This window comes from Podarcis filfolensis (genome assembly GCF_964270895.1).
Source record: "Podarcis filfolensis genome assembly, chromosome: 8".
Taxonomy (NCBI): Eukaryota; Metazoa; Chordata; class Lepidosauria; order Squamata; family Lacertidae; genus Podarcis; species Podarcis filfolensis.
Window position 1 is genome coordinate 8688024 of NC_139611.1, and position 13183 is coordinate 8701206.

Genomic DNA, 13183 nt, shown 5'->3' on the forward strand with positions numbered 1-13183 from the left:
TTAAGAGGAAAAGGATTAAACTGTACATTTCAAATAATATATACATTTCAGCCTTGAGTTGCATGGCATTAACAGTATTCTAACCACTAGGCCACACGGACTCTCCTAGAACCTTGGCACTGAGGCTGGGAATTCCATGTTCTCAGGGCCGTTGCCTACAATGGAACTTGTGACCGTTTGAACTGAGATTCCAGCATCCTCCGCATCTCGAGGTTGGCAGAGGTGGCCTGTAGTGACCTTCACTCAGTCACTACATTAGAAGATGGCGTCCCAAAGACTCCTGGAGGTAAGTGGAGGTTGCCATGGCCAGGGGACTTAACTCTAGAACCTAGATTAATGGTATTACCAAGTTTGGCAAAGAGCTATCAAAGAAAGGGTTGAGCTTTGCCTAGGTTTTTGGAAGGGGAGAAGCAATGCCAAAAAGGAAATTTCAGTGTCCTATATTGCAGTCGATTGAATATTATTTTGAACAGAGAAACAGCACCATGGGCTCTGCTGAGACAGGCCAGCTCCCTCAGGCCTCCTCTCCCCCAACTGGCATCTGGCGGCAGCCATTTCAGCAGGCTGCCTCAGTGGAAGAGATGAGAACAGCATTCTAGACCCTGGGGCCTGAGCTTGTGAGTTGTCTTTTCCTCTGGCCTCCTTGCCCCCTTTCCTTGTGTGTTGTATTTCTGTTGGTCAGATTGTTCATTACAGTGGAAGTCTACGATTAGGGAGTTTCTTGCATTTGATTTCATGGAAGGCTCTCTTGGAGCCTTTTTGGCTTAAGAGAGGGGTACAAATGCTCTAAAGGAATGAATGGGTGAATAAGGTCTCTAAGAAAATGGAGGACAGAGATTTTCAGTTTGTTTCCCAACCTACCTTGCCTATGCTTTCCTGATCGACACAAAAACATGAATGGGTCTGGTCCACTCCTCACATTCGGACGTTCCTGTTTCTCTTTTCTCTCTCTCTTTTTTTTATATATAAATTTTTATTAATTTTCCAACATATATTAAAACACAATACAAATGACAATACATAAACAAACAAACATAAAAACACGTATAATTTCATAACCTCTTTTCCTTAAACCTTGTTTCAACGACTTCCCCATACCTCCCTTTTCTGCATCCCCGTTTTAAACTTTTCCAGCAACCCCTAATTTCAATTACTTATAATTCACTTTCTTTAATCCTTTTTCTCTTACCCAATTATTACCTGTTTCTCTTTTCTCACGGACAGGGAATTGATTTCGACGAGGATCAAATATCGGAAATCAGCCTGGAAGATGGGGAGGATCTTCCTCCAAGGTAATCCTGTGCTAACTCCCCCGTCCCCATAATCAATTGCTTTCGAAATCCCCCGGTCCATTTCTATGGTGGTAGTGCTTGGGGTCTTTGAAGGATGGGAGACAATAAACCCTTTTGACAAAAGTGCTACTCCTCTCTCCCCTCAGCATCCCAACCACATGTTCTCCAGATGCAGCTGATGTTCCTCCTGAAGGCTTCAGCAAGGACCAGCTGAAGGCCAGACTTACGGATGTCGTCACAAAGATGAAGAGTGGGAAGATGATGGTCTGAAGGAAGGCGCTCCAAGATCTTTCCGCCCTCCTGCAGAAGATCCAGGAATATGTGAGTTACTGAAGCAAAGCATTGCAATCATGCAGGGCTGTCAAGGCCTTCAGGCTGCTGCTTCTAGGCCCACCCTGCAAGGTGCCCAAGGGACAATCAGGCATCCCAGCACTTACCCAATTTTGAGAACAGAGCTGGGCCATAGCAGAACGAATCCCAGTGAGTAAAACAGCTGAGAAAAGAAGTAAAAAGCGAACATCAGGAAAAGAAGGGTGGGAAGTAAAAAAAAAAATGGTTTTTTTCTGTAAAGGTAAAGGTACCCCTGCCCGTACGGGCCAGTCTTGACAGACTCTAGGGTTCTGCGCTCATCTCACTCTATAGGCCAGGAGCCAGCGCTGTCCGCAGACACTTCCGGGTCACGTGGCCAGCGTGACAAGCTGCATCTGGCGAGCCAGCGCAGCACGCCGTTTACCTTCCCGCTGGTAAGCGGTCCCTATTTATCTACCTGCACCCGGGGGTGCTTTCAAACTGCTAGGTTGGCAGGCGCTGGGACCGAACGACGGGTGCGCACCCCGCCGCGGGGATTCGAACCGCCGACCATGCGATCGGCAAGTCCTAGGCGCTGAGGTTTTACCCACAGCGCCGCCCGCGTTTTTTTCTGTATAGGATGCTAAATGTTTTGGAATGTTTGGAAGATTTAATAAAAATGTTATAGGAAAAATGGTGATGGGTTGCTTCTCTTATCAGTCACTTCTCTGGGTCTCTTCTCAGCCATCGGTAGCGCTTCCTGCATCCTCCCTTGGCCAACTGGTGGTGATTTCCTGACTTTGTGCATTGGATCCAGACCCAGGGAGCAGGCAGTGGGCAGCAGAGGCCCTCTGCCATCTTTTTGCCCATCCTGCGGCGCAACAAAGGTAAGACTGGAAGAATGCATCCCAGCATGGGGTGGGGTGGGCAAGACCCGCACTAACCTTTTGGCTTTCCTTTGCAGAGACGCTGGCACGAACGTCAAGGTCACGAACCAAACATCATCAGAGCTGAGAAGGTCCTCAATTCCACCAGAGATGGTGAGGAGGCTGCTCCTCTGTGTTCACAGGGAACCTTACCCGCAGGACTTCCTGAGCTGCATGCCAGGTGAGTGAGGCATCTGGTGGGCTATTGGAACACCTGGTGGGCTGTTTGGATGGGACGTTTCTCCCCTTTCTCCTCCTGACAGAACATCTGCAGTAGCGCCAGGCCAAGGCAACGTGGACACCAGAGTTGTGCTGCAGAGATACCATCTTCTGCTCTCTGTGGGATCCAGTCTGCACCAGCGCCAGGAACATCAACGCCGTCAGGATCAACCAAGAGGAGTGGAGCTGCCCTCACGACCCTCCGTACACAGCGGTAGGAAACCTTTTTGTTGTTGTTGTTGTGTTTCTTGTTCATGTCGTTTTTGATTCTTGATTTTATTGATCGATTTTGAATCTCAGGGTGGTTCACAGCACCAAGTTACAGTATACGAAGCACAAAATACATAATACAAATAATCGCTGCACAAAATTTGTAATAAAAATATCAGAACATAATATAAATTAAAATAAAAAACATATGCACACGAATAAACAATACAAAAGCCCCAAAACAACACTCCAGCCCACAAACACACAATCTAAATCAACATATTACATTTAACAACCATTTGAAACAACCCCACCCTGCAAATCAAACAGCGCCCACCCAAGATAAAACACCATCCCTGTTAAAATAGTCATGTTAACCCAAGGGGGCTGGCCCACGATCTGTCCCACCCCCTAAGTGCCGCCCCCTTTGTTGTTTCCCCTTTGTTAGGGATCCCGCCCCCAGGACAGGCAGGCTTTATGGAGCTCCCCCAGTCGTTGGTGTCCGCCCAGGGTCCAGTTCCTTGCAGGACTCTCTGCCGTCCTCTTGAGTGGGGGGCAAGCAACTCCCCACCAGCAACTTTCTTCCATTTCTTTATTAGAAAACACCTCCTTTTTAAATTCTTTATTCACCAACAGCAGGGATTATTTTGGGGGCAACTAGAGGGTCTAACATTCATGAGATTTAGTACCCTTTCTAACAGAATCTCTTTTCTCTCTTTCCTGCGTGGAACAAAACCACGATGGGAAATGGCAGCCTACCTGCTGGAGCCTAGGAGGAGACGTCTGGAGACAAGAAGACCCCCGCAAGAATGTCATCAGCTGGGAAAGGAGCCCCCCTGAAGATGACACCTGCAACACCGACCCTCCACCTGGTAGTGAATTTGAGGACTGGACACTTTTTATTGACTCTTTAGGGACTTAAAACAGCAGGACTTTTTTTAGTAAGATAGATAGGTTAAAATGGATGTCTCGAATAGTATAGGCAAAATATTTAGCATTCAAGGCTAGATAACACTATACTAGACAGCATTTTGTATTTTCCCCCATTCTTTTTTATAAGCATATTTGTTGTTTCCCACCCTCCCTTCCCCCCTTCCCATCACTTTATTTCTTTATAGTTGTAATTCTTTTATTAAAAATAATTTTTCAAGGGTAAATATGTAAACCATGGAAGGGGAGGACAGGGAATCAATGTATAAAGTAACTTACAGTTTATGTTAAAATCTGTAAAGGGCTTTTTTGTGTAAAATCAGTAAATGCGTGTTTTTTAAACAATAAAAATTGTTGCTTGGCTTCAGTCTTCTTTGGACTTGGGCTGTTGATGGGGCCTAGCAGTTATTTTGCAGTCCATTTTGATCCAAAAAAGGTGGGTCGTGTCGCGTTTCAGGGTGGTACCCCTTTGTGGTGGTAAATAGGCCCTTTGTGGCAGGCTTTACCTTTTCAATAAAAACACACACAATCTTAGAACTTGCAGTTTAACACTGTTGCAGCCAAGTCTCCTATAAACGCACACCCTATTCCCCCTTGTGCATTCCCGTCTCTTCTGGCAAGTGGCTGAGGCAATAATTTTAGGTAATTTAATTAAGTTTTCTTCTGCTTTATGTCCCGTGACATAAAGATGTAATGAAATTTTAAAATGCAGTAATTTTACACCCAAAGATTATTAATACTGCAACAGGGCTGCTAGCAACAGAATGTCAAATTACCTGGTTTGCAGACACATTGAGGTCCACCCCCCCCCCCATTTTTCCTTTCTCTTTCCAGAGGTTTGTTATGTAGGATTTACACTCTCCTGCAGAGGGTTCCTATTATCATCATCATTATTAGGGGCTTGAGCGATGATTTCTCTTTGGCAAGAAAGCTGCCAAAGCTTTGTGGCTCCTGGTCGACTTCTGCATGGATCAGGTTCCAGAAAACCCCCAGGCAAAGTCCATATTGGAGTGAGGCCACATCGACCGCATCTCAGGGCAAGGCGGAAAGGGGGATACAGAGAGACCAGGCACATTGAAATATAAACTTAATGGGGCAACGACATCCAGGTTCAGATCCCCACTCAGTCACAAAGCTCCCTAGGTCTGTAAATGTCTTGTAGCCTGAGGTACGTTGCATGATTGTTGTGAGGGTGCAAAATGGGAGAGGCAGGGCTTCCAGAGGCGGCGCCAACGGCAATGGCGGTCTCCTTCTAACCGGGAGGGAAAAGTAGAGAACTTTCTTTATGTATGCAACAACAGCAGCAAGAATACTTATTGCAAAGTATTGGAAGACACAAGAGTTACCCACCCTGGAAGAGTGGCAGATGAAGGTGATGGATTATATGGAATTGGCGGAAATGACTGGCAGAATCCGTGACCTGGGAGAAGAGTTGGTGGAAGAAGACTGGAAGAAATTTAAAGACTATCTTCAGAAACACTGTAAAATTAATGAATGTTAAAATGATGTTGGATTGAAAATAAGTGGCATTAGCAACAAAGTTAATAAGAATATGTAAAAATGAATTGATAAATGGATGAAAATATAGAGTTATAATATGTTAAGATATAGAGTTAAGATAAACGAAAGAGGGTAAGGATTTGCTGATTTGATTATTTAAATGGGAATACAAAAAGGGGAGGTGTGAGGAGGCCAAGGAAATAACATAATGAGTTAGGGTTACAAAAATGGATTTGTTTTTATTTTCCTTTTCTTATTTTATGTATTTTTCTATGTTTCTTTTATTGTATTTCTTTCTTTTTATATGATCTTTTAAGTTCATGTCTTTGTAAAACTCCAATAAATATCTTTTAAAAAAAAAAACAAAATGGGAGAGGCAGGACCATCATACCCTCCAACATTTCTCCGATGAAAATAGGACATCCTATTCCATAATAATAAAAATAAACATAATTTTATTATTTATACCCCGCCCATCTGACTGGGTTGCCCCAGCCACTCTGCTTCCAACATACAGTGGTACCTCAGGTTAAGAACTTAATTCGTTCTGGAGGTCTGTTCTTAACCTGAAGCACCACTTTAGCTAATGGGGCCTCCTGCTGCTGCCCCCGCACAATTTCTGTTCTCATTCTGAAGCAAAGTTCTTAACCCGAGGTAATATTTCTGGGTTAGCAGAGTCTGTAACCTGAAGCGTATGTAACCTGAAGCGTATGTAACCCAAGGTACCACTGTATATACATAAAAGCATAATAAAACATTAAGCATTGCAGGGTCGCCTTCAGATGTTTTCTAAAGGTTGCATAGTTACTTAACTCCTTGGCTCAGGGGGGGTCGCATAACTCCTTAGCCCCCAATACTTCTCTGATGAAAACGGGGACGCCGTAAGGCAGTGGTGTCCAAAGTCCGCTTTGGGGGCCTAATCCGGCCCTCTGGTTGGTTTAATCCGGCCCCTGTGGCAATTTATTTCCTGGTGTAAAATCCTTAAAAAGCTCAACAACTTTGGTTGGCTCTTTGGTCAGCCCTAACAACGGCCCTTCACTTCATCAGATCTAGCCCTCTTTGAAAAAAGTTTGGACACCACTGCCGTAAGGAAAAGCGGGACATTCCAGGATCAGATCAGAAGCTTGGATGGCTTCTATAAATTCAGGACTGTCCCTGGAAAATAAGGACACTTGAAGAGTCTGGACCGTGTGAGATCTGTGGTTAAAAAATGACAGGACAGAAATGAAATTGATTGATTGGGTTGTTATTTCTTTTCCCCATGACATTAAATTATGCACCACCTAAAATGCTAGACTATTAAAGGTGCAAAGGGATAAATGCTTAGCATTTATCTCATACTATCATTTTTAAAATATATTTTTACTCCTTAACGTAATTTTTTAAAACCTCACGATAGTAGTTTATGAAATTATGCATGGAGTAGGGTTGAGAAACGTTTTTCTCCCTCTCTCATAACACTGGCGTAGCCTTATTAGACTTTACCGACTGGTGGGGTCTGCGTTGCTCCCGGGAGGGAGGGAGGAAGTCAAATGACACCGAGGTTGATTCAGAGAAAGAGTTTATTCTGCTCTCCGGATAGCAGAAGGCACTTGCATGGTCAGTCCACAGCAAGTCCAAAGAAATTTCATGCAGTATATATATCCTCCAGGCACCCTCTCCCCCCTTCCCCAGGAATCCAACCACGTCAGCTCATACACACAAGTTCACGGAACTTGGCAAGGTCATCCATTGCCGTCACGGATTGATAAAGGAGAGGGCTTTGAGCACTTGTTTATACGGCTGGCTTTCTGTTTATACATTGACTCAAAAGCTTAATGCATTTTAGGAATGCTCCCTTGGAGGAGGAAAAATGTGGATTTTGGGTCCCGTTTCAGACTGACTGCACAGAAACCCATTCCTTCACTGGATCTTGTGGACATGCAAGGAAGCTGAATGCAGGAAGATTCAGCACAAAGAAGGGCCTTTTCACTGAGCACATGGTTATGCGGTGGAACTCCCTCCCACAGTGGCCCACACTGCCTTGGATAGCTTTAAAAGGGGGTTAGCCAAATTCATGGAGCAGGGGGTAGTTTTGCAAAAGAAAAAATAAAACTTGGATGAAAGGGAGCTGTTGGAACAAATCTGGCCTCGGAAATGTTTGACATTCAAAGGCTGCAGCGCTGGGCTCCTGGAAGTTAAGCTGAAAGCAAGCAGTGAGCTGAGTCAGCATCAATTATTTTCTTTTTTTTTTCACAGTAGAAGCCACGAGAAGCAGAAAATCCTGACGAGGCAGCAGAAAGACAGGGCCTTTTCCTAAAAGAGTTAAAGTGACTATTAGCAGCCAAGGTAGAAACAGGCCATATATTCTTTCACAAGCGGCAGGGGAGCGCTGGGGTTTTGTGAAACGGCATTATCTCATTCCGAAAAACTCACTGGCCTTTTGGATATAAAGAACGTGGGAAGAGCCTGCTGGATGAAGCCAATCGCCCGTTGAGTCCAGCATCCTGTTCTCACAGTGGCCAACCGGATGCCTGTGGGAAACCAGTGTGGGACGTAATCCACTGAGAGCAGTCAAGTACAACATTCCTTGTTTTGCTAGAGTGGACATGCAAGGGAATGTTTGGTGCAGCCAGTTGAAACTTCCTGTTCCTCCTGGCCTACAGCATCCTTCCTTGCATGTGACTAATGAGTGGGCGTGACCTTTCCAGACCTGGTAAAAGCCCAAGGCGTGTTTGCACTCTTTTTCTTTTCCATCTTCTTTTCGTCCTGCGAACTTCCTGGAATGAACTGCTACCTGCCAGCCAAGCAGTCCCCCAGGTCATCTCCCTTACGGGGTAAACCTGTTTTTATGTATTTGTTACTTTAAGCCTCAAGCCTGCCTTCAGGGATCACACTGTGCTCTGCCTGATCATGAGTAAACTTTCTTTTTATTACTTATGAATGAGACTGTGGTGCCTTTATTCTTTTAGGAGGGTTTTAAAATGGGATCTTACCAGGAACATACAGTTCAATCTGAGGGTGATGGTACTGCATAACACGAGCCTGCAACCAGATTTCTGCTGTGTGTGAGAAGGGGAATGTAAACTCTGCTAAGTAAAGGAACTTGCTAGCACAATTTAGGAAGGGTATTGTGGTGTTCATGTGGCGCCCCCGGTTTTCTCACAGACTATTGACCTGTATACCACTAATCCGCTGCCACCAACCAGGCCCTCCCCAGTAAAATCACTTCAGTCTCAGTCAGGTTCTCAAATTAATAAAGAGGAGTGTGGTTTATTTCAGACACAAACAAACTTTTATGGCATTCCAAACGTTGTTACTCTTTACTTTCTTAGTCTTATTTTCCTTTCTCTATCTCTTCTACCTCCCCACACTCAAGAACTGCCCTGTCTGCCAACTGCTTCTCCAACTGCCTTTCCCAACCAGCCAACCCACTAAAACCAACCAACTACCCTCTAACAAACCTCGGGCTAACCCCCTTTATACACATGTAGGCTCCACCTCCAGCTTTCCTATTGGTCTACATTTTTAACCCTTTCTTTTTCCCCTGCACAGACAGGCTATAAACGAAAGGGCAAACGCCACAGCCTCAAAAACAAAAACGCAAAATAAATAGCAAAAACAAAAGCATCAAACTTAATCCATTCCGGAAGTCCATTTGACTTCCGAAATGTTTGAAAACCAAGGTGCAGCTTCTGATTGGTGCAGGCACCCCGGAAACAATAGCCGACAGCCACATCGGACGTTCGGTTTCTGAAAAACATTTGAAAACCAGAACACTTACTTCCAGGTTTTCGACATTTGGGAACCAAGGCATTTGAGAACCAAGGCGTTTGAGAACCAAGGCGTTTGAGAACCAAGGTACCACTGTACTTCCACTTTATTTATATTTGTGGGGGGGACTCCTGCTTTTTCCAATTGCAAAGTCTTTGATCAGATCCTCAAAACTAATCTTATGTAACACAACTGCTTCTAAGCAGAGATAAGGCATCCAGATTGCCTTGTTGCACAGGTGTTCTTTAATATACTTCAACTGAGAAAACGAACACACGGCTGAGCAATTTGTGACCACTGATGCTAAAAATCCGGCCGTGGGAAATTTCTGTCCTCAGGATGTGCTTATTTCACTTAATGGTTCGCCCACCCCTGGGCCCCCTCCTTGTACCTTGACAACTCCTGACTCTCATGTCGGCAGCAGCTGGCAATGTGATCTAGAATTGCAGCCCTGCAAGGCATCCTAAATCATGGAAGATCTCAAGGCACAGTTTCTCTTTCCAGTCTGCGGTGGTGTTTGCTTATTTATTTATTTTCCTGCTCAGAAATCATCCAAGCCGTACTTGCAAAACAAAAGGGAGAAGGAGAAGGGAGAGAAAGGCAGAGAGAAGTCAATACAAAACCCCAAATTGCCTTCCTGTGAATTTAAAATTGCTCCATAAATTATTTTCATGGCAGTAACTGTATTCCCTCTCCCTCTTCCGACTGATCCCTCTCTCTCTCTCTCTCTCTCTCTCTCACACACACACACACACACACACACACACACACCCTGTTCCTCCCCCTACCCTCATCTCCTTTCTTTATATCTGGTCCTTCCCGCTAATGAGTTTAAGGTTTCCCTTTTAATAAACCTTGCATAGGCATTCCTCACTATCTGGGGCCTTCATCAATCTGAGAATGCCTTCTTCACCTGAGCCAGACCCTTCCTGAAGTCTGCAGGAGTCCATAAAGCATGAAGCTCACGTACGGCGACTCCACCAACTGCCAACGCCAAGGAGAATTCAGTAATGAAAAGGCTTTATAAATCAATAGAGCTGAATTGAAGAGCCCAGGCAGAACCCAGCGTCAGTTCAGCTAGGGTGGGGCTACGGGCTGCTTTTAGCGGCAGCGGGAGCTCGGGAAGAGGACAAGGGGGGACTTGGACCTTCCGGAATCGTTCACAAGTCAAGAAAATTGTAAGGGATTTGCAATCCTTGACTTCTCAAGGTGGGGCTGCGAATGTTCCCTACCTAGAATCATAGAGTTGGAAGAGACCACAAGGGCCATCGAGTCCAACCCCCTGCCAAGCAGGAAACACCATCAGAGCACTCCTGACATATGGTTGTCAAGCCTCTGCTTAAAGACCTCCAAAGAAGGAGACTCCACCACACTCCTTGGCAGCAAATTCCACTGTCGAACAGCTCTTACTGTCAGGAAGTTCTTCCTAATGTTTAGGTGGAATCTTCTTTCTTGTAGTTTGGATCCATTGCTCCGTGTCCGCTTCTCTGGAGCAGCAGAAAACAACCTTTCTCCCTCCTCGATGTGACATCCTTTTATATATTTGAACATGGCTATCATATCACCCCTTAACCTCCTCTTCTCCAGGCTAAACATGCCCAGCTCCCTTAGCCGTTCCTCATAAGGCATAATACCTGAAATCATGGACAGCTGCTTCTAGCCATTGGAGTGCTGAGCTAGAAAGGTCAATGATCTGACTCAGTATAAAACTGCTTCCTTAATTCTAAAGTTTGGAATAATAATAGTAATAATAATAATAATTTTTTATTATTATTTGTACCCCACCCATCTGGCTGGGTTTCCCCAGCCACTCTGGGCGGCTTCCAACAAAGATTAAAAATACATTAAAATGTCACACATTAAAAACTTCCCTAAACAGGGCTGCCTTCAGATGTCTTCTAAATGTCAGGTAGCTGTTTATCTCTTCGACATCTGGTGGGAGGGCGTTCCACAGGGCGGGTGCCACCACCGAGAAGGCCCTCTGCCTGGTTCCCTGTAGCTTTGCTTCTCGCAGTGAGGGAACTGCCAGAAGGCCCTCGGCGCTGGACCTCAGTGTCCGGGGTGAACGATGGGGGTGGAGACGCTCCTTCAGGTATACAGGACCGAGGCCGTTTAGGGCTTTAAAGGTTAACACCAACACTTTGAATTGTGCTCTATTTTATTTTTGTCCCACACTTATTTAACAGTGAACCACAGCTTTTGTTGAATGCAACAGCAAAGATGGGTCTGTTTTCAAGGAGACATCCATCATTCAACAACAACAACAACAATTTATATCCTACCCTTCCTCTCAAAGGAGTCCAGGGTGGCGTATGTCAACATGTTAAAACAAGGCAATTTAAAACAAAACAGAACCACAGTCTCCACTGACTTTCATTCAAAGGAAACTGAACCCTGGAAAAACACAGGACTCTCCAGAGTCTCTTGCCCTTGGAGATTCGGATGACAGTAGAGACAGTGAGAGCCTCCAGAGGTTCCAGTCGTTTACTTAGGTTCAGTTTCCTTGGAGTGAAAGTTGGCGGAGACTGTTGGCGGACACCCCAACAGATCTTGGTTCTCCATTAGCCACAACTTTGGATCCAGCACAGTGCAGTGGAGACTCTGTGTCTTCAGCTTCCAGCCTGCTTCCAGCTCAGTTCACACATGCCCCACTGGCTCTTGTTCTCCTACTAGGCGAGGGGGTAGAGGAAAGACCCACTCCTTAGCCTGCAGGGCCCCATCTGTGGCGATCACACAGGGTCCCGGATGTTTCACCGTCTACTGATCCCTGTGCCACCACTTTATTTCTTGCTGCCACCACCCAGGCCCTACCTGGGACAATACTGAGTCCAGTCAGGGTTAAATTGGAACATAAACTTCTGTTTATTTATTGAAGTTTAAGAAGCATGTGGTTTCATAAATGGTATCGGTCAATTACAATCATGGGGAGCCTATCCAGACCTATAACTTCCGCTACCTGCTCTCACTCAATAAACCACCTTTCAGATATTCACTTGTCTTCCTAACTCCTAACTGTTCCTGACTCAGCTTATTTTGCTACACTAACTCAACCTATCCACAGACTCTATCCCAATTCACTCCCACTCCAACCAACCTCCCAACGAACTCATCCCTTCGCCCCTCCTAGTGCTGGTTTTATAGTCCCTCTGACTCCACCCCCTGGGTCCTGATTGGGTAACCTGTTTAACTATTTCACCTCCAGCACTCTCATATGTTAACGTCACACCATCACTTAGTTTAAGCTCTTACAACCTGGCTCATTCTTTGGGGATGCTGATGAGGACACATAAGTGGCCAGCTAGGTTGCTAGGTTCCGTTGTCTCACAAAGAAACCTAGCAACCTCCCCCCATAGATTCCAAGCCTCCTTGGGCACAGGACCCCAAGATCTGGAAGGGACTCCGGACAACATCCAGACTGATGGCTCTCTAATAGCTGCTGATAGATTTGTGTGCCGTGGTTTTCTTTAACCCTTTATGCTGCAGGAGACCAAAGGTCCCTCTGGAACCTGTGGCACTTGTTTACCGCTGGAGCTGGGATGCGAGCGAAATAATTAAAGCCGCCCCTGTGCCCTTTTTGCTTCTGGCATCCCCACAGTGTCACCTGGGCGCCTGGATTAAAAGTGTCATTTTCTCTGCTCTGTGCCCTTACCCAGGAAGGATGCTGAGCAAAGACACCGTAAAGCCAGATAGAGATGGACTTATCAGCCAACAGCTGTTTGCCTGGTTTCAATTACACTGAGCCACACTAATCTCCTACTTAGAGGTCTGTGCTTTCTCAATCAACTCTCAAATTATAGAATGAGACCCAGGAGGCCAGAGGAGAGACACCCTTACACCCCCACCTAAGGTCACTGAGTCCTTCCCAGCAACAGAATCAGCCGCACTGGAAGATTCCTAAAATGTTACAAATCCAGAGATCAGAAGGTTGTGTTATAAGAATTTTAAGGTCCCAAATATAAAAGAAACGTTCAGAAATGTACAAGACAAACACATAAATAAGGATATAAACCGCATGTCTGAAATAGTACAGGAGAGCAATCCTAAAGACATTTGACTCTCCCATAT

At 45.3% G+C, this 13183-nt stretch overlaps 1 protein-coding gene across 1 annotated transcript in view; it reads left to right on the top strand.

The window, feature by feature from the left end:
• LOC310769870 (uncharacterized protein) overlaps positions 1 to 4228 on the top strand; it is a 177017-nt gene extending 172789 nt beyond the window's left edge. The window contains exons 2-5 of the mRNA XM_083629732.1: positions 2325 to 2467; positions 2545 to 2687; positions 2770 to 2939; positions 3690 to 4228. Of these exons, the coding sequence (XP_083485858.1) occupies positions 2325 to 2467; positions 2545 to 2687; positions 2770 to 2939; positions 3690 to 3775 (542 nt within the window). The 3' untranslated portion in view covers positions 3776 to 4228. The remainder of the gene's footprint in view (positions 1 to 2324; positions 2468 to 2544; positions 2688 to 2769; positions 2940 to 3689) is intronic.
• Positions 4229 to 13183: the final 8955 nt, after the last annotated feature.